The sequence below is a fragment of the Quercus suber genome, unplaced genomic scaffold (genome assembly GCF_002906115.3).
Source record: "Quercus suber isolate HL8 unplaced genomic scaffold, Cork oak 2.0 scaffold_385, whole genome shotgun sequence".
In the NCBI taxonomy this organism is placed as follows: Eukaryota; Viridiplantae; Streptophyta; class Magnoliopsida; order Fagales; family Fagaceae; genus Quercus; species Quercus suber.
Window position 1 is genome coordinate 159491 of NW_027069837.1, and position 20112 is coordinate 179602.

A 20112-nucleotide genomic window follows, 5' to 3' on the forward strand; every position below is an offset into this window, starting at 1 on the left:
AAATCCTTGAGAGGTTGATAGCTCAAACACTTACCACACCCAATCTAAGTGTAAAGTGAGGTTTTGGTGCTATTGGGAAGCATTGGAAGAAGCCATTTATTTGGTGGATGCAATCGGGCTGAATTGCGTGATCCGGAGAGCTAAAGAAGATAAGGCTTGGCGAAGTCGGTGGTAGCAGGAGCTTGGAGGGCTCGAGTACATGGGGTAGACTAGGCTTGAAGGGTCTTTTGTTATTCGTGTACTCCAACTTATTCTCTAATGGATCGATTTACCACTTGGAGGGCACATAGAGGTTTTTCGCCGAGTTCTTCAGTTTCCTCTTCGATAATACATCGGCTTGTTATCTTGTGTTTGCATTCTTCTTCCCTACTTTTTTATCTTTCATTTTACTACTATGATTTAATGAATATGACTTAGAGTAGTTTTATTGTTTGTTCGCTCGCATTTACTCTATTCCGCACTTAGTTTAAGTTAAAGTAAAATCAACCGAGCGGTAAGTTTTAATTTGGGGGTCTAAACAGCTCTTGTGTTTTCACACAATTTCGAGCTTTCAATTGGTATCATAGCAGGTATACTTTCTGTGGTTTCATTACCTAAGTGTGATCCTAAACCCCTTGGCTTGCTATGGATAGTGCTATGGCAAAGGCCAACATGAAGCATAGTTCATGTGTTTGTGATAATGACTCTATGAGTATCTTCGGAGATTATCCTAGCAATGAGCTTTTAGAGTTATTCAAATCAAAGAAACATGCTAGAATTTTTGTACACATGCTGAAATCTTTGGAGCATAGGAATCATGAGATTCATAATAGCTTGTGTGAGTCGAATTCCTTAATTGTGAAATATAAGAGAAGGAATAGACATTTGTGTAATAAACTTGATTGGCTTCACTCATCTATGAATGAAGTAAAGGAAGATGAGTCCTACTTTAATGGACAAGAATGTCTATCTCATGCTTGTCTTTTTGTTCATACTGCATTGAAAGTGTTTAATTTGTGCTTATGGTATCTTGACAGCGGATGTTCAAGGAACATGACCGGAGATAAATCACTATTCAAAACTGTTAAGGAGAAGGAAGACGGCTATGTGACATTTGGAGATGGTAGTCACTCACAAGTTCTTGGAAAGGGAATCGTTGATATTCTGGGACTTCCCCTATTGACTGATGTCCTGTACATCAAAGGATTGAAATTGAACCTGCTGAGTATCACTCAAATATGCGATGAAGACTTCCTCGTTCAATTTTCGAAGAAAGGTTGTCTAATCCTCAATGAAGAAGGTGTTCAAGTACTAAAGGGACTTAGGACCACCGACAATTGCTATGGTGTTGTTCCCAAACCAAGCATAGCATGTTGGAGTGCTTGAGTGAATCTCTTGGAGTTATGACATCAACAGTTTGGGCATGCAAATTACAAACAAGTGGCAAAAGTCTCAAATCTTGAAGCAGTGGTTGGTTTGCCAAAGTTTGGAAAAATTGAGAAGAATGTTTATGGCCCATGTCAAATGGGAAAACAAACAAAGTCAACCCATCCTAAAGTAAATGTAGTTGCTACTTCTCGTCCTTTGGAGTTACTTCATGTGGATCTAATGGGTCCAACGAGAACAGAAAGCATGGGTGAAAATGTTACATCATGGTGGTAGTTGACGATTTCTCAAGGCACTCTTAGGTGGAATTCCTTAGAGAGAAGTCGAAGGCATGCGACAAGATAGAAAGGTTGTGCAAGAGGCTCCAAAATGAAAAAGGGAGTTCCCATAGTCAAAATCAGAAGTGATCATGGGAAGGAGTTTGAAAAAGCAAAATTTGAAGAGTTTTGCAATGATCATGGTATCAAAAATGAATTCTCAGCCCCAAAGACTCCACAACAGAATGGGGTGGTTGAAAAAAAGAACCGGGTGATCCAAGAAATGGCGATGGTGATGCTTTTCAACAAAAACCTTCCACAGAAGTTTTGGGCTGAAGCGGTAAATACTTCATGTCACATTGGGAATAGGATTTCTTCCGAGCAGGAACAAAGAAGACATCATATGAAATTTGGAGAGAAAAGAAGCCGAAGGTGAAATACTTCCGAGTTTTTGGAAGCAAATGCTACATTCTCAATGATAGGGAGAATCTTGGAAATTTTGATGTTAAAAGTGATGAGGGAATCTTCCTAGGATACTCCACAAATAGCCGAGCATATAGAATGTACAATAAGTGCACTAAGACTGTGATAGAATCAATAAATGTGGTCATAGATGACACCATCTCAGAAAAGGACATTGATGAGGATGAGGAAGGACCAAATCTTAAGGAGAATGAGGGTAATGACAACATGTCTCAAGGTGAGGATGGTGAGAGAGAATCATCAGAATGAAGTCTACACCTCCTTCATCAAGAAGGGAGACTAGATTAACACGAGGATCTTCAAGCCCTCTCACCCCTCCAGAAGTACAACCTCCAATCTCGCGTGATGGGGAACCCTCAACTTCCAAGAAACTGTCATCAAGAGTAACTCTCAATCATCCTACAAGCAACATCATTGGTGATTTAGATGAGGGACTTTGTTTGAGAAAAGGACCGGGCTATAGTATGAATCATGTGACATACAACTGTTATCTTACTCAATTTGAACCCAAGAAAGTGGAAGAAGCTTTGAAAGATGAGAATTAGGTAGAGTCCATGCACCAAGAGTTGCATCAATTTGTTAGAAATGATTTATGGGAGCTGGTACCATGGCCTAAGGATACACATGTAATCGGCACCAAGTGGATCTTCAAGAACAAGACCGATGAAGATGGTGAAGTTGTCTAAAACAAGTATAGATTGGTGGCTCAAGGATATACTCAAGTTGAAGGCATTGATTTTGATGAGTCATTTGCTCTGGTAGCAAGACTAGAATCAATTCGAATTCTTCTCTCCATAGCATGCATCATGAAGTTCAAGTTATACCAAATGGATGTGAAGAGTACCTTCTTGAACGGACTTTTGAACGAAGAAATGTTTGTTGAGCAGCCAAAGGGTTTTCAAGACCCTCACTTTCCGGGCCATATGCTAAGATTGAAAAAGGCATTATATGGGTTGAAGCAAGCACCAAGAGCTTGGTATAATCGACTCACCACATACCTTTTGGATCATGGTTTCAAGAGAGGTCTAGCTGATTAAAAGAGATGAGAAATCCCTCCTTGTTGCTCAAGTATACGTGGATGAATTGTCTTTGGATCCACAATCGATCATCCTGCTCAAGAATTTTTCGGAAGAGATGAAACAAGAGTTTGAGATGAGCATGGTGGGGGAACTGAACTACTTCCTAGGGCTTCAAATGAAAAAACAGAAAGATGGATATTTATATCTCAAGAGAAGTATGCCAAAAATCTTGTCAAGAGATTCGGCTTAGACTCCAAGAAGCATACTTCCACTTCTATGAGTTCCTCGGTAAAACTAAGCCTAGATGTAGCCGGTGTGGAAGTAGATCCAACACTCTATTGAAGCATGATCGGTAGTCTTCTCTACCTTACTGCGAGTAGACCGGATATCGCCTTTAGTGTAGGGGTATGTGCACGATTTTAGGCAGCACCTAAAGAGTCCTACTTGACAGCAGTCAAACGAATTATTTGTTATATTAATGGCACATCCGACTATGGAATTTGGTATTCAACAGACTCAAATGAGTGCTTAGCTGGATATTCGGATGCTGACTGGGCTAGGTGCGTTGATGATAGGAAGAGCACCTCAGGTGGTTGTTTTTACCTTGGAAATAACTTGGTGTCGTGGATAAGCAAAAACCAAAATTCAGTCTCTCTATCAACGACTGAAGTTGAATACATTGGAGCAGGGAGTTTTTGTGCACAACTATTATGGATGAAGAAGCTCCTACATGATTATGGAATTGCTTAAGACACTATATGTGTGTTCTGTGATAACACGAGTGCCATAAACCTGTCGAAAAATCCAGTGCAACACTCGAAATCGAAGCATATCGAGATTCGATACCACTTCATTCGAGACTTTGTGGAGGAGAAGATTGTGTGTCTAGAGTTTATAAACACCGACAACCAGAAGGTAGACATATTTACCAAACCTCTTGATGATCCATGGTTTGAGTCTTTGCGTAAGACCATTGGTGTCGGTATCATTCCTTGACCTTTATCTCTTGTGTGACCTTATACTGATCATTGTTGCATACTTGCTGTATAGGTCTCACTTGTTTAGTTAGATCATGTTTCTTTTCAAGCTTGTCTTGTTCTTGCTATTTTTGTTGATCTTTCTTTACATGTTCTATTTTTGAGTGAGTTGAAAAATTCAAAAACCCATAAAAATTGAAAAATCTCTAAAAAGTTTGATCACTTGTGTTGTGTATATCACATGTGAGTTTGGCCTAGTACCTTCGTACTAATGGTGTAGTACATTTACGAGTTTAGCTTGTTACGTATGCACATCTATCTTTGTGGGAAAAATCTTGAAATCTATGTGTGATTGTTGTTAATCGATCTTTAAGCTTGTCATAAATGATTAGTCAATAGTCTTGTTGGTTTTGGTACATGCATAGACTTGTACCTATATATCTTCCCACTTATTTTTATGTTTTTGCTTTATAGTTCAACAAATGTCAAATCTCAAAAAGAGATAATGAGTTGCAAAAGCCGTCGCACATACTAGTATTTGATTAGGAAAAAGGGAAAGTAACTTGTATTGAAATGTATAGTGCCCAAAAAGCCAAAGGCTTACTCACAAAAATGAAATATAAAAAATTTCAATCACCGATCTCAAAATGAGATGTATTGTTCAAAAATAATCAAATGTTATGAATTGTAAAGAAGCCAAATGAAAAGTTTCAAAGTTTTGTAATCAGTTTCTTGTGGGAGGTCATATATGTTCATTTCTATAATTGAGATAGACTACTTGACTTAGTACCAGTTGGGTATGACTTGATTGAATTGATCATTGAAGCTTCACTCTAGACTAAGGACTATTCCACATTTGATTCTCACACACAACACAGAAGACTTTTGTTCAATGAATGCTTATTTCATTTGTGTGATTGTACATATTCAAATGTGATGTGTATACTCAATTGCTTGTCGATCAAACCTAAAAAGATTTTTGAGTATTTTATATGTTTTTGAAAGTGTTTTTATACTTTTGTGTTTTGAATTTTTGTTCAAATTGCATTTTTCATGTTTTTCATCAAAAACTTCTTTAGAGGCATTTTTGCGAGATGCTTTTGACTAAGCTCTTCCCGCAAAAATGGGTTAAGGTAAAATAGTGAAAACACAAAATTTAGACAGAGACTTTCGCGACTGTCTCACAATTGTTTCGCGAGTAAAGTCTTCCTGCGAAAAGTTTTGTGGTTCAGATGCATTTTTCGCGAGTAACTTCGTGAGATGGTAACCTGCGAAAAATGCGTGTTTTCAGTTTTAAAGGGTAGATGTAGACATCTTTTTCAAATATACCCTTTCTTCCCTCATTTTGCCTCCCTCATAACTCTCTCAACCCTAAACACATTTTCACTCAAAAACTCAACCAGTCTCAAGATAAAAATTTTCAAAAACGTCTCTAAGGTATGTTTATACAATCTTTTCTATATATTTACTTTGATTATGCCTTAGATTCTAGGTTTTCTTGAGTTGGGTTCATTTTTGAAAAAGGGTTGGAAATTTTAAATTTTGTGAAAATTCTTTCAATTTCTTGATTGGGCTTTGTCCCATTTGGATTTTTTGTGTTTGTGTTGGCCAATTGTGGCATTTTAAAATATATTTAGGCAAGTTTCACTCAGGTTCATGCATTGCTTACATGTTAGTTTTATAGGTGCATATCAAGTGTTTGATAAAATGCCCAAATGACATTTTGGTGTTGTTTTGGACTCCAATGAGTACCAAATTTTGGGGATTACCATGATTATACATGTTTATCATGTTTTGATCATTGGTCATGTGTTTTACACACTTTGACCCAAATGTGCTTAGTCATGCCTTGCACATGCATCACACATGCACACTTGATGCACACACTTGTTTACTTGTCATGTTTTGCATATCACTCATGCTAGATATATGTTGTTACATGTTTAGCACTCACAACATGACTGTGTGACATTGTTTTTGTTCTTTTTAGGACTTTGTGCTTATTTTATGGACTAACTTGGTACTAATCAAGTTTATGTTCTTGTCTGTGTTTTTGCACTTGTTCTCTTTGTGCTTTAGGTCTGTTTTTGTAGATGTATCGCTGCTCCTCTCGCGGTAAAGAACCCGTGATTGACCTTACGTCATCCCTTGTATCAAAGAGGACCCTGCATTCATCGGAAGTCTCCAACAGCGAGAGATTCAAGACTCCCCTGGATTCTCAGACTTTCTCCAGCATTTTTAAGGATAACCCCACGGTGGTGAAATGTATTGTCTGGTTTGACACCTTGGGATCCACCTTTATCCCTAGGATCTTTGTGGATAAAGATTGGGCTAATCTATTCGGCAACTTCGAGGATCCAATTGATGAATTAGTTAAAGAGTTTTTCTCGAATGCTAGATTCACCGGAGTTGAACTGAATTGCTGGGTAAGAGGAAAGGAATTCGTCATCACTCTGGACTACCTTGCAAAGATCCTTCGCATCACTTGACCAGCAAATGTAGACATATCTCCATATGATAATAGACTTCCTCCAGTGTCAGATATTCTGCAAATTCTTGGAGTTGATCACGAGGTTTCAGCCAAAGGAATATCCATTGGGACTGCAAAGTTTGAACCTGAATTAAAGACCTAAATTAAAGAAACTCACAGTGATTATGTTCTCTAATCTCTACCCACTATCTAACACGGGATTCATCAATCTTGGAAGAGCACAGTTCTTGTGTGATCTCATCATAGGAACTCTGATTGATATTTGCGCTCACATCTTCTAGACTATGGGGAAAACAGCAGCAAGAACAGCAGCATGGATGTGTCTTCCTTTTTGCAGCCTCATCATGAAAATCATGGTACTTAAAGGTGTTCGTTTGCCAAGAGATGGAACGATCCTAGTTTGCTAGTGCCCAATATCCATGTTGTCTCTTCAAATGAGCAAAAGTCACTCTTCTGTTGAACGGGAAAAGCAAAATCCGTCCAAAACACCAAAGAGTGAATCTGTTCCACATGTCATTCCTTCTGGTCATAGCTTAGCTACTCACACTACCCCTAGACATACCGAGACTGCATCTCCTTACATTCTTGAGCCGTAGACTACTAGCACTCAGCCAGGACAATCTAGCTCTTATGCTAACAGATTGACTATTTTGGTTGAGGGTTTGCATGAGCGTATTTTAGGACTTGCAAATGTCATATACTCCACCAACAGCCAGGTTCAAATGCATCTCACAACCATTGAGACACAGTTAGATGTGATTCAACGCGAACTAGACGAGAGCTTTTAGCTATTCATGCCAAAAAGGGGAAGAGTAACTCACTGTATAGATTGGATGATAGCATATAGTAAAGGGGGGAGCAACACAAGAAGGGAAGTGTGCATATTGAAAGGGGGAGTTTTGTGAGCTCAAAAGGAGAAAGCTGGCACCTACTATTTTTGGATAGTCTAACCATTGTTTGGCTAGTCTAGTTTATAGATTATTAGTGTTTATATTTACATTGCTTTCTTTTAAAGCTTTAAGTATTTTGGTTTAAAACTTTTAGTTTATATGCAATACTTATTTTATATCCTTGCTTTGTAGCATTTTTTTAAGTACTTTTAGATTTTGTTGCATTATCTTGAGTACTACACACTTGTGCCCTTGTTGGATCTTGTATCCTTGATGCAAATACTTCTTGTATTTCGCATTGGTTGTGTGTTGGACATGCAATTGATTTTTTTTTTGTTGCTCTTATTGCATTGCGTGTTCGGATGATCATTTACTAGCTAAATGTTCATTGTAGTCATTCTTTAATGACTGTTCCTGTTTGATCAGGTTATGCTTTATTGTTTATGTAGTGCTTATTACCTTGATCACATTTTACTTGCTTATATACGTACCTTGTATTCAACTTGTCATGAGCTTAATGAAAGTTTTGTTTGTGTGCGAGTGTTTCAGGATACAGGTGTATACATGTAACTGCTTCACAGCTTCTAGATTAGGTGCAAGTGAGTTTTACCACTGTTCTCAACTCACGTTTAAGTCTAGAGTCTGTTTTAGGGGTTTTTTCATGGAATAGCCAAAGGGGGAGATTGTAAAGTTGTGATTTACAACTATTTTTGTGTTGGCTTTATTCTGTGTCAAATTTGATTGTAATTTTGGTCAATCTTATGTACCTTGTATGTTATGTGGGATTTCTTTGTAAGGGTTGTGTGTGAGAGAGAGTGTGTGAAGACTCAAGGTAAATTGAAGACCAAAGAAGTTTTTGCGGGTAGCTCGTGAGTAGCCTTCTCGCGAAGTGAAGCATGTGCTTAGCACATGACTAGAATGTGAAGAGTTATGCCAGATGGTGATAGCTGGTTTTCGCGAGTGTCTCGCGGGTAAGACGTTCCTGCGAGATACCCGAGAAACATTCTGTTTTGCTATTTTGTCATATCTGCTCCACTACATCCTCACTCACACTATATATACCATCATTACCCACATAGTGAGAGGAGTGCTTTTCAGAGAGAAAACCCTAGCCACAAAACCTTTAAGAGTTAGAGATTGTCATACCCACAATTCTCTACACAATCCATTGTGGTTTTCCTCAACTCCTACCTCTCCATTTCCAAATCCTTGAGAGGTTGATAGCCTAAACACTTACCACACCCAATCTGAGTGTAAAGTGAGGTTTTGGTGCTACTAGGAAGTATTGGAAGAAGCCATTTGTTTGGTGGATGTAGTTGGGCTAAATTGCATGATTCGGAGAGTTAGAGAAGACAAGGCTTGGCGAAGTCAGTTGGTAGCAAGAGCTTGGAGGGCTCGAGTACATGGGGTAGACTAGGCTTGGAAGGTCTTTTGTTATTCATGTACTCCAACTTATTCTCTAGTGGATCGATTTACCACTTGGCAAGCGGTGAAGAGGTTTTTCGCCAAGTACTTCGGTTTCCTCTTCGATAACACATCGGCGTGTTATCTTGTGTTTGCATTCTTCTTCTCTACTCTTTTAGCTTTCATTTTATTGCTGTGATTTAATGAATATGACTTAGAGTAGTTTTATTTTTTGTTTGCTCGCATTTACTTTATTCCGCACTTAGTTCAAGTTAGGATAAAATCAACCGAGCCATAATTTTTAATTTGGGGGTCTAAACAGCTCCTGTGTTTTCACACAATTTAGCTTTCATCTATTTTCCATTTTATTTTAATATATATTCATTATAAATTTATGAATACCAAATTATTAGTATATACATGCAACTCATCAACAATATATAGGATTGTGACTTTATTCAAATTAATATTAGAAACCATAGACTTTGATATAAAATTTATATAATCAAACAAATAATTTTATGGATAAATTATACCTCTGGTCCTTGAAATTTTGTGTAATTTTAATTTTGGTCCTTCAAAATTAAAATGCTTTGGTTTGGTCCCTAAAATTTAAGGTAAGTTCGATTTATATCCCTTAAATATGAGATTGGTTCAATTTTGGTTCCTTAAATATTTGGTTCATTCGACTTGGTCCCTCAAAAATGGGGTGCCTCAACCCCCGTTAGTAATGTATAAAAAATGGAGAGACCAAATTGTTTCATTTTAAAATTTTAGGGACCAAATTAGAACCTTTTAAATTGCAAGGACCAAAAATACCAAATTTCAGTAACCGAAAGTATCATTTAGTCATAAGTATAATTATCTAATAATTTAAAATAAAAATTGGACTACACACACATAAATATATATATATATATATATATAATTAATATCTATTTAGGAATTAAAAAAAATGGCAGGGGAGGGGGGGGGGAGGGGGGAGGATTGGGGTGGCACCTACAGTGGCTCCGCCATTGGTTTGATAAATTTTTTTTTTCTCATCTGAGAAGACCATTGGTTTGATAGTTGAAAGATATTTTATACTAGTTTTGGTTAAGAGATTATAAAGTTATGGTTTTTACATAATATTTATGTTGTGTTGAAATTTCATTAATTTATTTCCTTATATTTTGTGGAATTTAATTGTAATGGGTTTAGTATTAAGTTGGTTTAGATTGCTTAAGACAGTTGATCTCGTGACTGGCTTGGGATTGCAGTACCCGTGAAAGGCCATGTGAGGAGCACTTGAGGAAGTTCAACAGTTAGTCTGTTTCGCGAGTCACTCGTGACTTGGCTAACTCGCGAGATACATTAACCAGCTGGATTTAAGTGTGACTTTTCAACCCTTCACCCACACTATATATACCTTCATTACTCACAAAATTGTAAAGAGGTTGTTAGAGAGAAAACCCTAGAGATTGGTTTTCACAACACCCACCTTTTAGAGAGAGCTACTCATCCTTAAGTGAAAATTCCTATGTAGTCTCTTCTCCTCCCATCTCCCATTGTTATACCTTGAGAGGAGATTGTACCCAAACACAACCCACACCCATTCAGAGTGTAGAGAGTGTTTTGGGCTTAGGAAGCATTGGTTCTTTTCCAAAATAAGCCGGTAAGGCTTGGTGGTACAATCGGATGGTATTGTGGGATCCAGAAAGCTAGTGAAGACAAGGCTCAGTAAAGTCTGTTGGTAGCTGGAGCTTGGAGGGCTCAAGTACTTTGGGTAGATTAGGCTTGGAGGATCTTTTTGGTTATCCTTATACTCCAACTTATTTAGTAGTGAATCATTTCGGCTTTGAGGGCCGCAAAGAGGTTTATACATTGAGTTATTCGGTTTTCCTCTTCGATAACACATCGCGTGTTATCTTGGACTTGAGTTTCTTTTCCCTACTACCTTTACATATTTGCCTTGCACTTATATGTTCATCCATGCAATTGTTGAGTGTTTTGATTAATTAATTTGATAATTACGTATATTCCACATTAAGTGTGTTTAGATTAAAATTAATTAAGCCTTAATTAAAGTTGGGGGTCTTAATTAGCTCTAGCAATTAGATTATTGAGCTTTCAAAGATACATAAGTGTGTGACTTTAAGAGTTTGTATTTTATTGATAATAATAAAAAATTATTATAAAAAATATGTTTGATTGTAAATGCTTGTATATGTAATCATGAAATTTGGTTGAACTATGTTAAATTTTTTGTAATCAATTTCCCATTTAAGCGAATGTTCTTAGAGTATTCCTAAGTTGGTACTTCAAATTAATAAAAACAAGTCATTTAAGAAAATAATATAACATAAATACAAAATTTCAACTGGTAAAGTTAATTTTTGCATTAGATGTATTTTTGCATCAGTTGTATTCCCTTATGAGCATTTGATGTATTTTTATTTGCTTTGAAGTACTATAGCTCATGTTTTTAAGGTCGGACTGAGGTTCAACTGAGGTTAATCCATAAAAAAATTAATTAAAAAAAATTAATTTAATTACATAAAATATATATATGTTAATAGCCAAAACTTAGAGAAAATCCAATTAGATTTTAATTTAATTCTTAATTTTGCGCTATTTGTCCCATTCAATTTTTTATTTTGTACCAAGTAAATTATTGAGTGTAAAAATCGAAGAGCCCAATGCAATTAGATTCTAAATTGGAGTCCAATTTTCCGTCACATGTCCATCTTAAGTTTTTAATTTTTGTAACAAGTGAAATACTGAGTGCAAAAACTGAAGAGTCTAAAACCAATTAAATTCTAAATCATATATATATATATATAATGAGAAACTATTACATATTTTAAAAATGTATAATTTAAAAAAAAAAGTGTAAACTAATGCTATATATAATTTGAACAATATTATTGTGATTTTTTTAATGATACCTGTACATATGCACAGAATTACACACTATTTAATATAATAGTTTGCTACATAAAGATACAACAAGCTAATTTGTCTTAATGATTAATGTGTTAGTCTGGCCTCCAGTTTCCACTTAACCTGGTTGAAGAAGGGCAAGGCTTGTGTCCAGTGAAAATTTTCACTGGACACGGCAGGATTTGGACACGTGTCCAAGAGTAAACACGTGTCCAAGATCCAACGTGTCCAGTGAAAACTTTCACTAGACACAAGCCGGTCCTATTGAAGAAATTGGTCCGGTGGCTTTGGTCCGGTTAAAAAAACGATGCTTAATAACTTTTTAAAGGCTTACATCAAAAAAGAAAAAAAAAAAAAAAAAAAGAAAAAAAAAAGAAGAAGAAGAAGTATATATATATATATATATAAAGAAAAATACGTGAAAATAGTATTTTTCCAACTTACAATGTAGCTAAGTCTCCCTTACCTGCGGAATAGGCAGAATAGCTAGAACGTTCAACATGATGAACCGTAAGCGCCTTCGATCTTTTTTGAGTTCACCACGTCGTATCATGTATTCCACTACAAAATGCACTAGGAAAACGACATCAATGACCGATCGCGAAACAGTAGCTATGGTCCACACCACTTTGTTTAACCCAATGCACTTTTTGTCTTCTTTGATCAGGGGAACGTAAAAGAACAAGGGATCCAGTGATACTGCAAGCGCGCGAAAGAATACAAATATTTGACGATACCATGGTTTCAATTTTGTTTTTGTAAGAAATTCATCAACCTTGCTGGGACATTGTACCTCATTCCTGAACAAAACATTGCAAACATAAAATTATAAGTTGTCTTAAAAAAAAAACAAAAAGCTAAACACTATCAGATTCTGTATTAGGATCTTCTTTAAAAAATAAATAAATAAATTATGTATTAGGACTAAGTTATGTTGACTTTGTACACCTTAAACTAATTTAAGCTAACCTTACTCAACTTTCAACCTATAAAGTGTGTTCTATAATGATGGTTCTTTATCATTAAGTCAAAATGCAAATTTGTTTTTGGTGTAAGTGAAGATCGAACTTCAAATTTTTTATTGAATACTAATAGATTTTATCGTTTGATCTAATTGAAATTCACTATTTATTAAAAATTAAAACATCTCTATCATTAATTCTATTTACTAGAAAACTAGATTTTTATAACAAAGTACATACACACTGCTTTCTCTCTATTTAAAAAAAAAAAAAGGTTTGGAATGGAATTCCTCATATTTAAAAAGTTTGGGATTGGAAAGAGGCTAGTCCATCCCAAACCTAACCTATTACCACTCTTATGCACATATGAAGTTGAATTAGTGGAACCATATAAATGTTTTCTTTCTAGACTCCCACTCTTTTGCACAAGATGATTGGAGTGCATTATTTTGGAATTTTATAGAGCAATTATCATTAATAATATGTTGAATTAAAGAAAATATTATAATAATTTTATTCAAATTGAATAATAAAAATTACTTTGAATTAACTTGGCAAAAGCATATGTAAATTCGAATTTTTATCAATACTTCTGGTAATAAATAGCATAAGGTTGCAGCATTTTCTTCTTTGCTAAACATTTCTATCAGCAGTCAATTACTTGGTCTTCGAATCATGGTTCAACTTGGACGACTATGCTTTGGGGATTCTGCTCTCTAGCTAGTTGGTGAATTGTTTTTCAATTTTGAGTAAGGTCAAAATTATTCATATGCACTTATTCACTATTTAATTTCAAATGGTTTTATTTTGTATGCCTCTAACCCGACCCAACCTACTTATATTTAATACATATTTAAATTTTAAAAAATATTTTATAAATATTTTTATTTACCTTTTTACCCCTCTTCTTAAATAAAACCCAAATCTTTAGTTCTCCTCTTATAATTTGTGTTGATTTGGTGTTATACTCAGTATTATTTGGTTATAAATTTGCACTTATTTGTAGTGGTAGTGTTGTAATTCTCAATTTAATGTTAATAATAGTAATTAAAAAAAAAATCTGTCCAAACCATGGGTCCAACCTGATCCACATGGGTTCGGTTGGATCCTTGTGATGGATTGAATTGAGTTGAATTTTTGTAACCCACCATGAAGGATTAAGTTGAAAAAACTCTTCAACTCAACCCATACACACCACTAGACACTGGTAAATATTAGTGGAAAACAGAATATAACAGACATACAAAATTTTCTTGAAAAATATTTTAGCTGAGAGCCTAATAATAACCAATTTATTTATTAAAGAAAACAACAACAATTTAGAACTAAGTTTGTTAGACTATTGGCCAAAAGAAGAAGAAAAAAAAAAAGTTATTGTTAGCACATAAGTAGAGAAGAAAAACTATCTTTCATCGTTCTCTAGCGATGGGCTAAGATTACTCATACCTAATGCTTGTCGATGATCCAACCTCCAAAACAAAGAACCAATCTCTGAACTATATCATTTTGGTCCCGGTCCCTAATATATAATATGTGTCAATTTGTTTTACAGTGAGCCGGGTTAGGTTTGAGTCATAAGATTCACAAATCCGCCTAACCTCATCCGACTCACTAATATTTAATATATATTTAAAATTTAAAAAAATATATTGTAAATATTTTTATTTACTCTTTACCCCTCTTCCTAAACAAAACCCAAATATTAAGTTCTCATATGATTTGTATTGATTTTGTGTTATACTCAGTATTATATTATTTGGTTATAAATTTGTTCTTATTTGTGGTGATGGTGTTCTAATTTTCAATTTAATATTAATAATAGTAATTAAAAAATTTTGTCCAACCCAATCTACGTGGGTTGGGTTGGACCCCTGTGATGGGTTGGGTTAGGTTGGATTTTTTTTAACCCATCATAGTGAGTTGAGTTGAAAAAACCCTCCAACCCGGCCCAATCCTGGCCATGCACACTCTAGTAAATACTAGTGGACAACAAAATAGAACAGACATGCGAAATCTTCTTGAAAAATGTTTTTGAGCTGATAGCCTAATAATAACCAATTTATTTATTAAAAGAAAACCGCAACAATTTAGAACTAAATTTGTTAGACTACTGGCCAAAAGAAAAAGGAAAAAAAGAAAAGTCATTTTTAGCATATAAGTAGAGAAAAAGAAACTACCTTGCATCGTTCCCTTGCGTTTGGTTACTTTGCCTAGGAGTAGTCATACCTAAAGCTTGTTGATGATCTATATTCTGAACTATGTTTACACAACCCAGCGAGCTTTACCAAAAAAGTTTGAATTTTGATCCCTGGAGAAATGGAAAACAGAGATTAGACAATACTAACAAATTTTTCATTTATTTCAAAGTGCAACAATGCTAATGAAAAATAAGGCTATTGACCTAATTGTTCAAAAATATAATAACAGTAAACAACAAGTATTTCTAAATATTATATTTTTGGAGTTATAAATAGCATCACAAAATATATATCTCCGTAATGGGTGGTTGAAAATATAGTGAAGTTGGCTTGGTTGTGACTGCGTGGTCTATTGGTTTGGTATTGACCTTGGCATACCTCCTCGTTCTTTCTTGGGTTAAATTTAATGGAACGAATACTTGTTCAAGAAAAAAATAAAAGGTAACCACTTATTGAGAAAGAGAATGTGTAATTGAACCTGATCACAAACTCAAGTAGGCATTTTCCAAGGCGGAACAAGAGGAAAGGGAATTTGGGCAAAACAAAGAGTGGCAGAAACTGGCTTTCTTATAGAATTTTAAGAGCATGCGGAGGTGCAGAAGCAGCAGAAAGTAATAAATAAGATTAAGACCTGTCATCATGATCTTAATTGGTGAGTAATATGAACCATTCACACTGATCATTCCCTCAAATCTTCCTATGCTTATCTTTTTCACCAATAAATAAAATATGGGTGGAAAGGCATGGAGATAGGATTTTAATGGAGGGGGCCAACGTATGAATTTTCTATTTTCATAAAAATTCAAATTAATATTAACAAAATATCATAAAATGAAAAGACACAAAATAATTGTTTTTTTATTTTTATTTTTTTATATATACAAAATATTTAGTTACTATTAGATATCAGATTTGCAACTATAGTGTAGAACGTAACAATAAGAGTATTAGGGCCCGTTTGGTAGAGCATCTTAAATATATATTTTCAATTTTTAAATAACATTACATGCATTTCTACACACTTTTTTACCACACGTATTTCAAAAAAATACAAATAACATTACTCAAACTCCTCCACCAAAAGGGCCCTTAGCATCTTAGATGTTAATGAAGTTTTATTTTACACCCTAAAAATTTACTTTGTACCCGTTTGGGAAGCGTGTTTTGCACGTTCCTAGCGGGTGCCTTTTTTTAGTGGGTCCATAAGCACTGTTCATAGAACCCGTAACTTGGGAAAAATGCAAATTTAACTTTAAAACTGGGTCCTACGGTACTATTTACACATTTAAAAATTATTTTGCTACAGTGTTTAAGCGTTTTCAATTTTCAACAATAAACGGTATCCAAATAGACCCTTTATCTATTTTATTATCTCATTTTATACTTTTGTATGTAAAAATGGATTTTTTTCCCCTTATTTGAATGAGAAACTATAACATCTAAGAGAGTTAATACTGTACCGTGTATGGTCGGTTTTTTTCGTATCGATGAATTGACTAGTACCAAAACCCTCTTGATTCGTACCACTCTGAGTACCGGCCCATACCGGACTGTTTCGGCCTTATCGGCGAAAATTGGATGTTTTGTCCAGTAAATAAAAACCGGGCCGGTACCAAAAAAAAAAAAGAAAAAAATCATTAGTTTTTGTCGTCACAGCCACTCATCACCATGTCGCCGATCACTTCCATGTCTCCGGCCACTTCCAGTTCGTCAATCGTAGTCTCCCACCTGCTTCGGCTTCTTTTTCCTCGCCTTTTCACTTCTCCGTTCTCTGTTTTTTTTTTCGACTTTTCCACTTCTCTGTTCTTTGGTATTTCTAGTTTTGAATGCCTATCGCTATATCTTGTTCTGTACGCTAGAGTCCCACTCCCACGTGAACCACTCCCACATGAATACTGAAGTCATTAAATGAGCCAAAAGTTTTCAAAATTTTCAAACTTATCTCCAACTCCAAGCACCCACGTGTCCTAGCTTTAACTTTTGCACATTGATTTTTATTTCTTTTGTTTTTTCATTACTGCATTTAGTAAGCACATGTAAATACTGTAAGTTTGGATAGCGGCAGGAGTGGTGTTTCACGTGTTTATGTTTTTTGGTTGGGTTCGTGCACTATTTATGAGACTCGTAAGTACAAAATTTAGTAATTTAAAAAAAAAAAAAAAAAAAACTGGGTCCTGCGGCAATATTCACATATTTAAAAATTATTTTTCTATAGTGTTTTCAATTTTCAGTAATAAGCGATATCCAAACAGACCCTTAGTACTATTATTAAACTACAACTCTTCTAAAAAGAAAAATTTATACTACAATCATAATTATTAATATTTAAAGGAAATATTATTATTGGTCAGACTTTAAAATTATTTTATATTTTTAAGAGAATATATAAAATTTTTAAGAGAATATATATATCTTAATTGGTGGGTAATATGAACCATTCACACTGATCATTCCCTCAAGTCTTCCTATGCTTGTCTTTTTCACCAATAAATAAAATATGGGTGGAAAGGGATGGAGATAGGATTTTAATGGAGGGGGGCAACGTATGAATTTTCTATTTTAATGAAAATTCAAATTAGTATTTATTTAATATAAACAAAATATCATAAAATGGAAAGATACAAATAATTTTTTTTCTTTTGTTATATACAAAATATTAGTTACTATTAGATATCAGATTTGCAACTATATATACTTATATCTAGGAAAAAATTGCCCTTTGCCCTTTGCCATTTTCGGGCAAATTATATAGCTTTATGCCCCCTTTCCCAAACTAATTAGAGAAATGCCCATCTTTTAAAACTCGATTTGTGATAAATCGAGTTACACCCTATAGTGGCGTTTTTAAGGAGCCTATAGTGATGTTTTAAGGAACTATAGTGGCGTTTTTTAACTCGACCTCAATGAAATCGAGTTATAGGTAAAAAAAATTGCCTATAACTTGATTTTATTGAAGTCGAATTAAAAAACGCCACTATAAGTCCTTAAAACGTCACTATAGGCTCCTTAAAACGTCACTATAGGACTCCAATTTTATTTTTTTAAAACTCAATTTATTACAAATCAAGTTTTAAAAGAGGAACATTTTCCTAATTAGTTTGGGAAGGAGGGCATAAGACTATATAATTTGCCCGAAAAGGGCAAAGGGCAATTTTGTCCCGTATATCTCTGAAAAACATATTTAGACCCAAAATATTTAGTCACTATTAGATATCAGATTTGCAACTATAATGAATTATTCACGACTTAAACTAGATAATTATTTATCACAAGTTTGCATGGATAAACATAATTAAGGAAATAAATAATCAACACACCCATACAGACTTAGTACTAGTTATGAGATAAGTTCAGAATCTATGGGTGGAAGGGGATGGACCAAAGATTTCAATTGAATTGAGGGGACCAACGTATGAATTTTATATTTTTAATGAAAATTCAAGTTAGCACTCATTTAGTATTAACAATAGAAAATGAAAAGTGTTTAAGCGTCTACCTGATCATGTGCATTGTATATGACTTTTGGATTACATGTTGCTTCGTTTTTACTGCCACATAACCCATTATGTCGCAATTGCTGCATACTAGTAAACAACAAAACCTTTCACTTAAAAAAATATTATCAAATGAAAAAAATACAAAATAAATGTTTCTTGATACTTGCATTGTAAATATCTATTAAAATGAAATTTAACTTTCTTTACATCTCAGAAATCATCTATAATTGATTCTATACTAAATATTTGAGGAATTTTTTAAAAAAATATATTAACTTAAAAAAATTCGTTAAAAGATCATAATCAATAAAAGTTACCCGAATAAAAAAATAATCTTCTGAATAATTTAAGCTTTTTTTTTTTTTTTTTTCTGTAAAAAAGTTAAATATTTCAGTTAACTTACCCATAATCTAAAACTCAAATAAAAATTATGTTTACTATCTCACTGTATGTCCCAGTATATATATATATATATATTTTTTTTTTTTTGATAAATAATTATAACATGCTGCTAACCCCGCAGCTTGAACCATTTCCCCCGAAACCCCTAAGCACTTTGTGCATGGGGAAAAGACTAATTATTATTTCTAAAGAAAAAAAGGAAAAAAAAAACTCAAAATAAAATAAAATCTATATGTGGAAGTCTATTTAGTAAGCTTAACAATGTCATAGTGCTTAATGCATAGAGACACCCATTATAAACTTGATAAAACAATAAAATTTGCGAGCCACTCAATGAAATACATAAGAAAAATAGATGACAATGACTGAAGTTTTAAGTTATTTAGTTAGAAGTAATGATCCCAACTAATGATGCTCAGGATCATCAACAAGAGAATTGTCCAAACTCATAGTGTTAGAAGACTTGAAAAGCAGAATACCTATGGAGTGCACTGGTGTAGTATCGGCTAAAACCCTTCCAAAGGTTAAGTCAAAAACTCACAACAATCTCCAGGAACTCTAAAAGTATAAGTATGAAATTATGCACACATACCTTGAAATGGAGGTGCCTTGGTATTTATGTAGTAGTTTAGGGTGACCACGTTCCCAAGAAGGTATGAATGTAGGCACTAGTATCATGGAGGAAGTGGAGTTAGTGGCACCGAGATATTTGGGTTTAACTTCTCATACTTAATGCGTACGAATCTTTAGGAGAACCTTCTGGTGTGGTGTGCAATAGTTTCTATGTGTGGGTAAGTGTGGAATGGGAGTACGTATATCACCTCGAGGAGTGAACTGTTCTCACTTGTTAATCCATGTGGGCGTTCGACTAGTCAAGATGGCTGGACGACTCACTTCAGTGAATAGTCCTTGTGGTGATTTCACTGGCTACTCAACAGTATGTCAGATTGGTCTGAGTGCTTGATGGATTAGGTTTCATTGTTGGACAGGTCCAATTGTAATGTTCCCTATCACTAACCCACCCACCGACAATCATTGATAATAAATTATTTAATTTTATATATAGTTTCTTATATGCAGCATATTAAGTTTTTTTAATTAAATTCAAACGTATGTCTACATTGATCAATGAAAAACAAAAATATTTTTTTTCAAGTAACATTCAATTAAATTAAATTATCTGTTTGAATTTAATTGAAAAATCTAATATATAGCACCTAAGAAACTATTTCTAAGTTTTGTCCT

At 34.4% G+C, this 20112-nt stretch overlaps 1 protein-coding gene across 1 annotated transcript in view; it reads right to left on the bottom strand.

Moving 5' to 3' along the window:
• LOC111986602 (cyclic nucleotide-gated ion channel 1) overlaps positions 1 to 15533 on the bottom strand; it is a 50990-nt gene extending 35457 nt beyond the window's left edge. Inside the window, exons 1-3 of the mRNA XM_024018266.2 lie at positions 15447 to 15533; positions 14948 to 15078; positions 12275 to 12608 (exon numbers count right to left, since the gene is read on the bottom strand). Of these exons, the coding sequence (XP_023874034.1) occupies positions 12275 to 12608; positions 14948 to 14994 (381 nt within the window). The 5' untranslated portion in view covers positions 14995 to 15078; positions 15447 to 15533. The remainder of the gene's footprint in view (positions 1 to 12274; positions 12609 to 14947; positions 15079 to 15446) is intronic.
• Positions 15534 to 20112: the final 4579 nt, after the last annotated feature.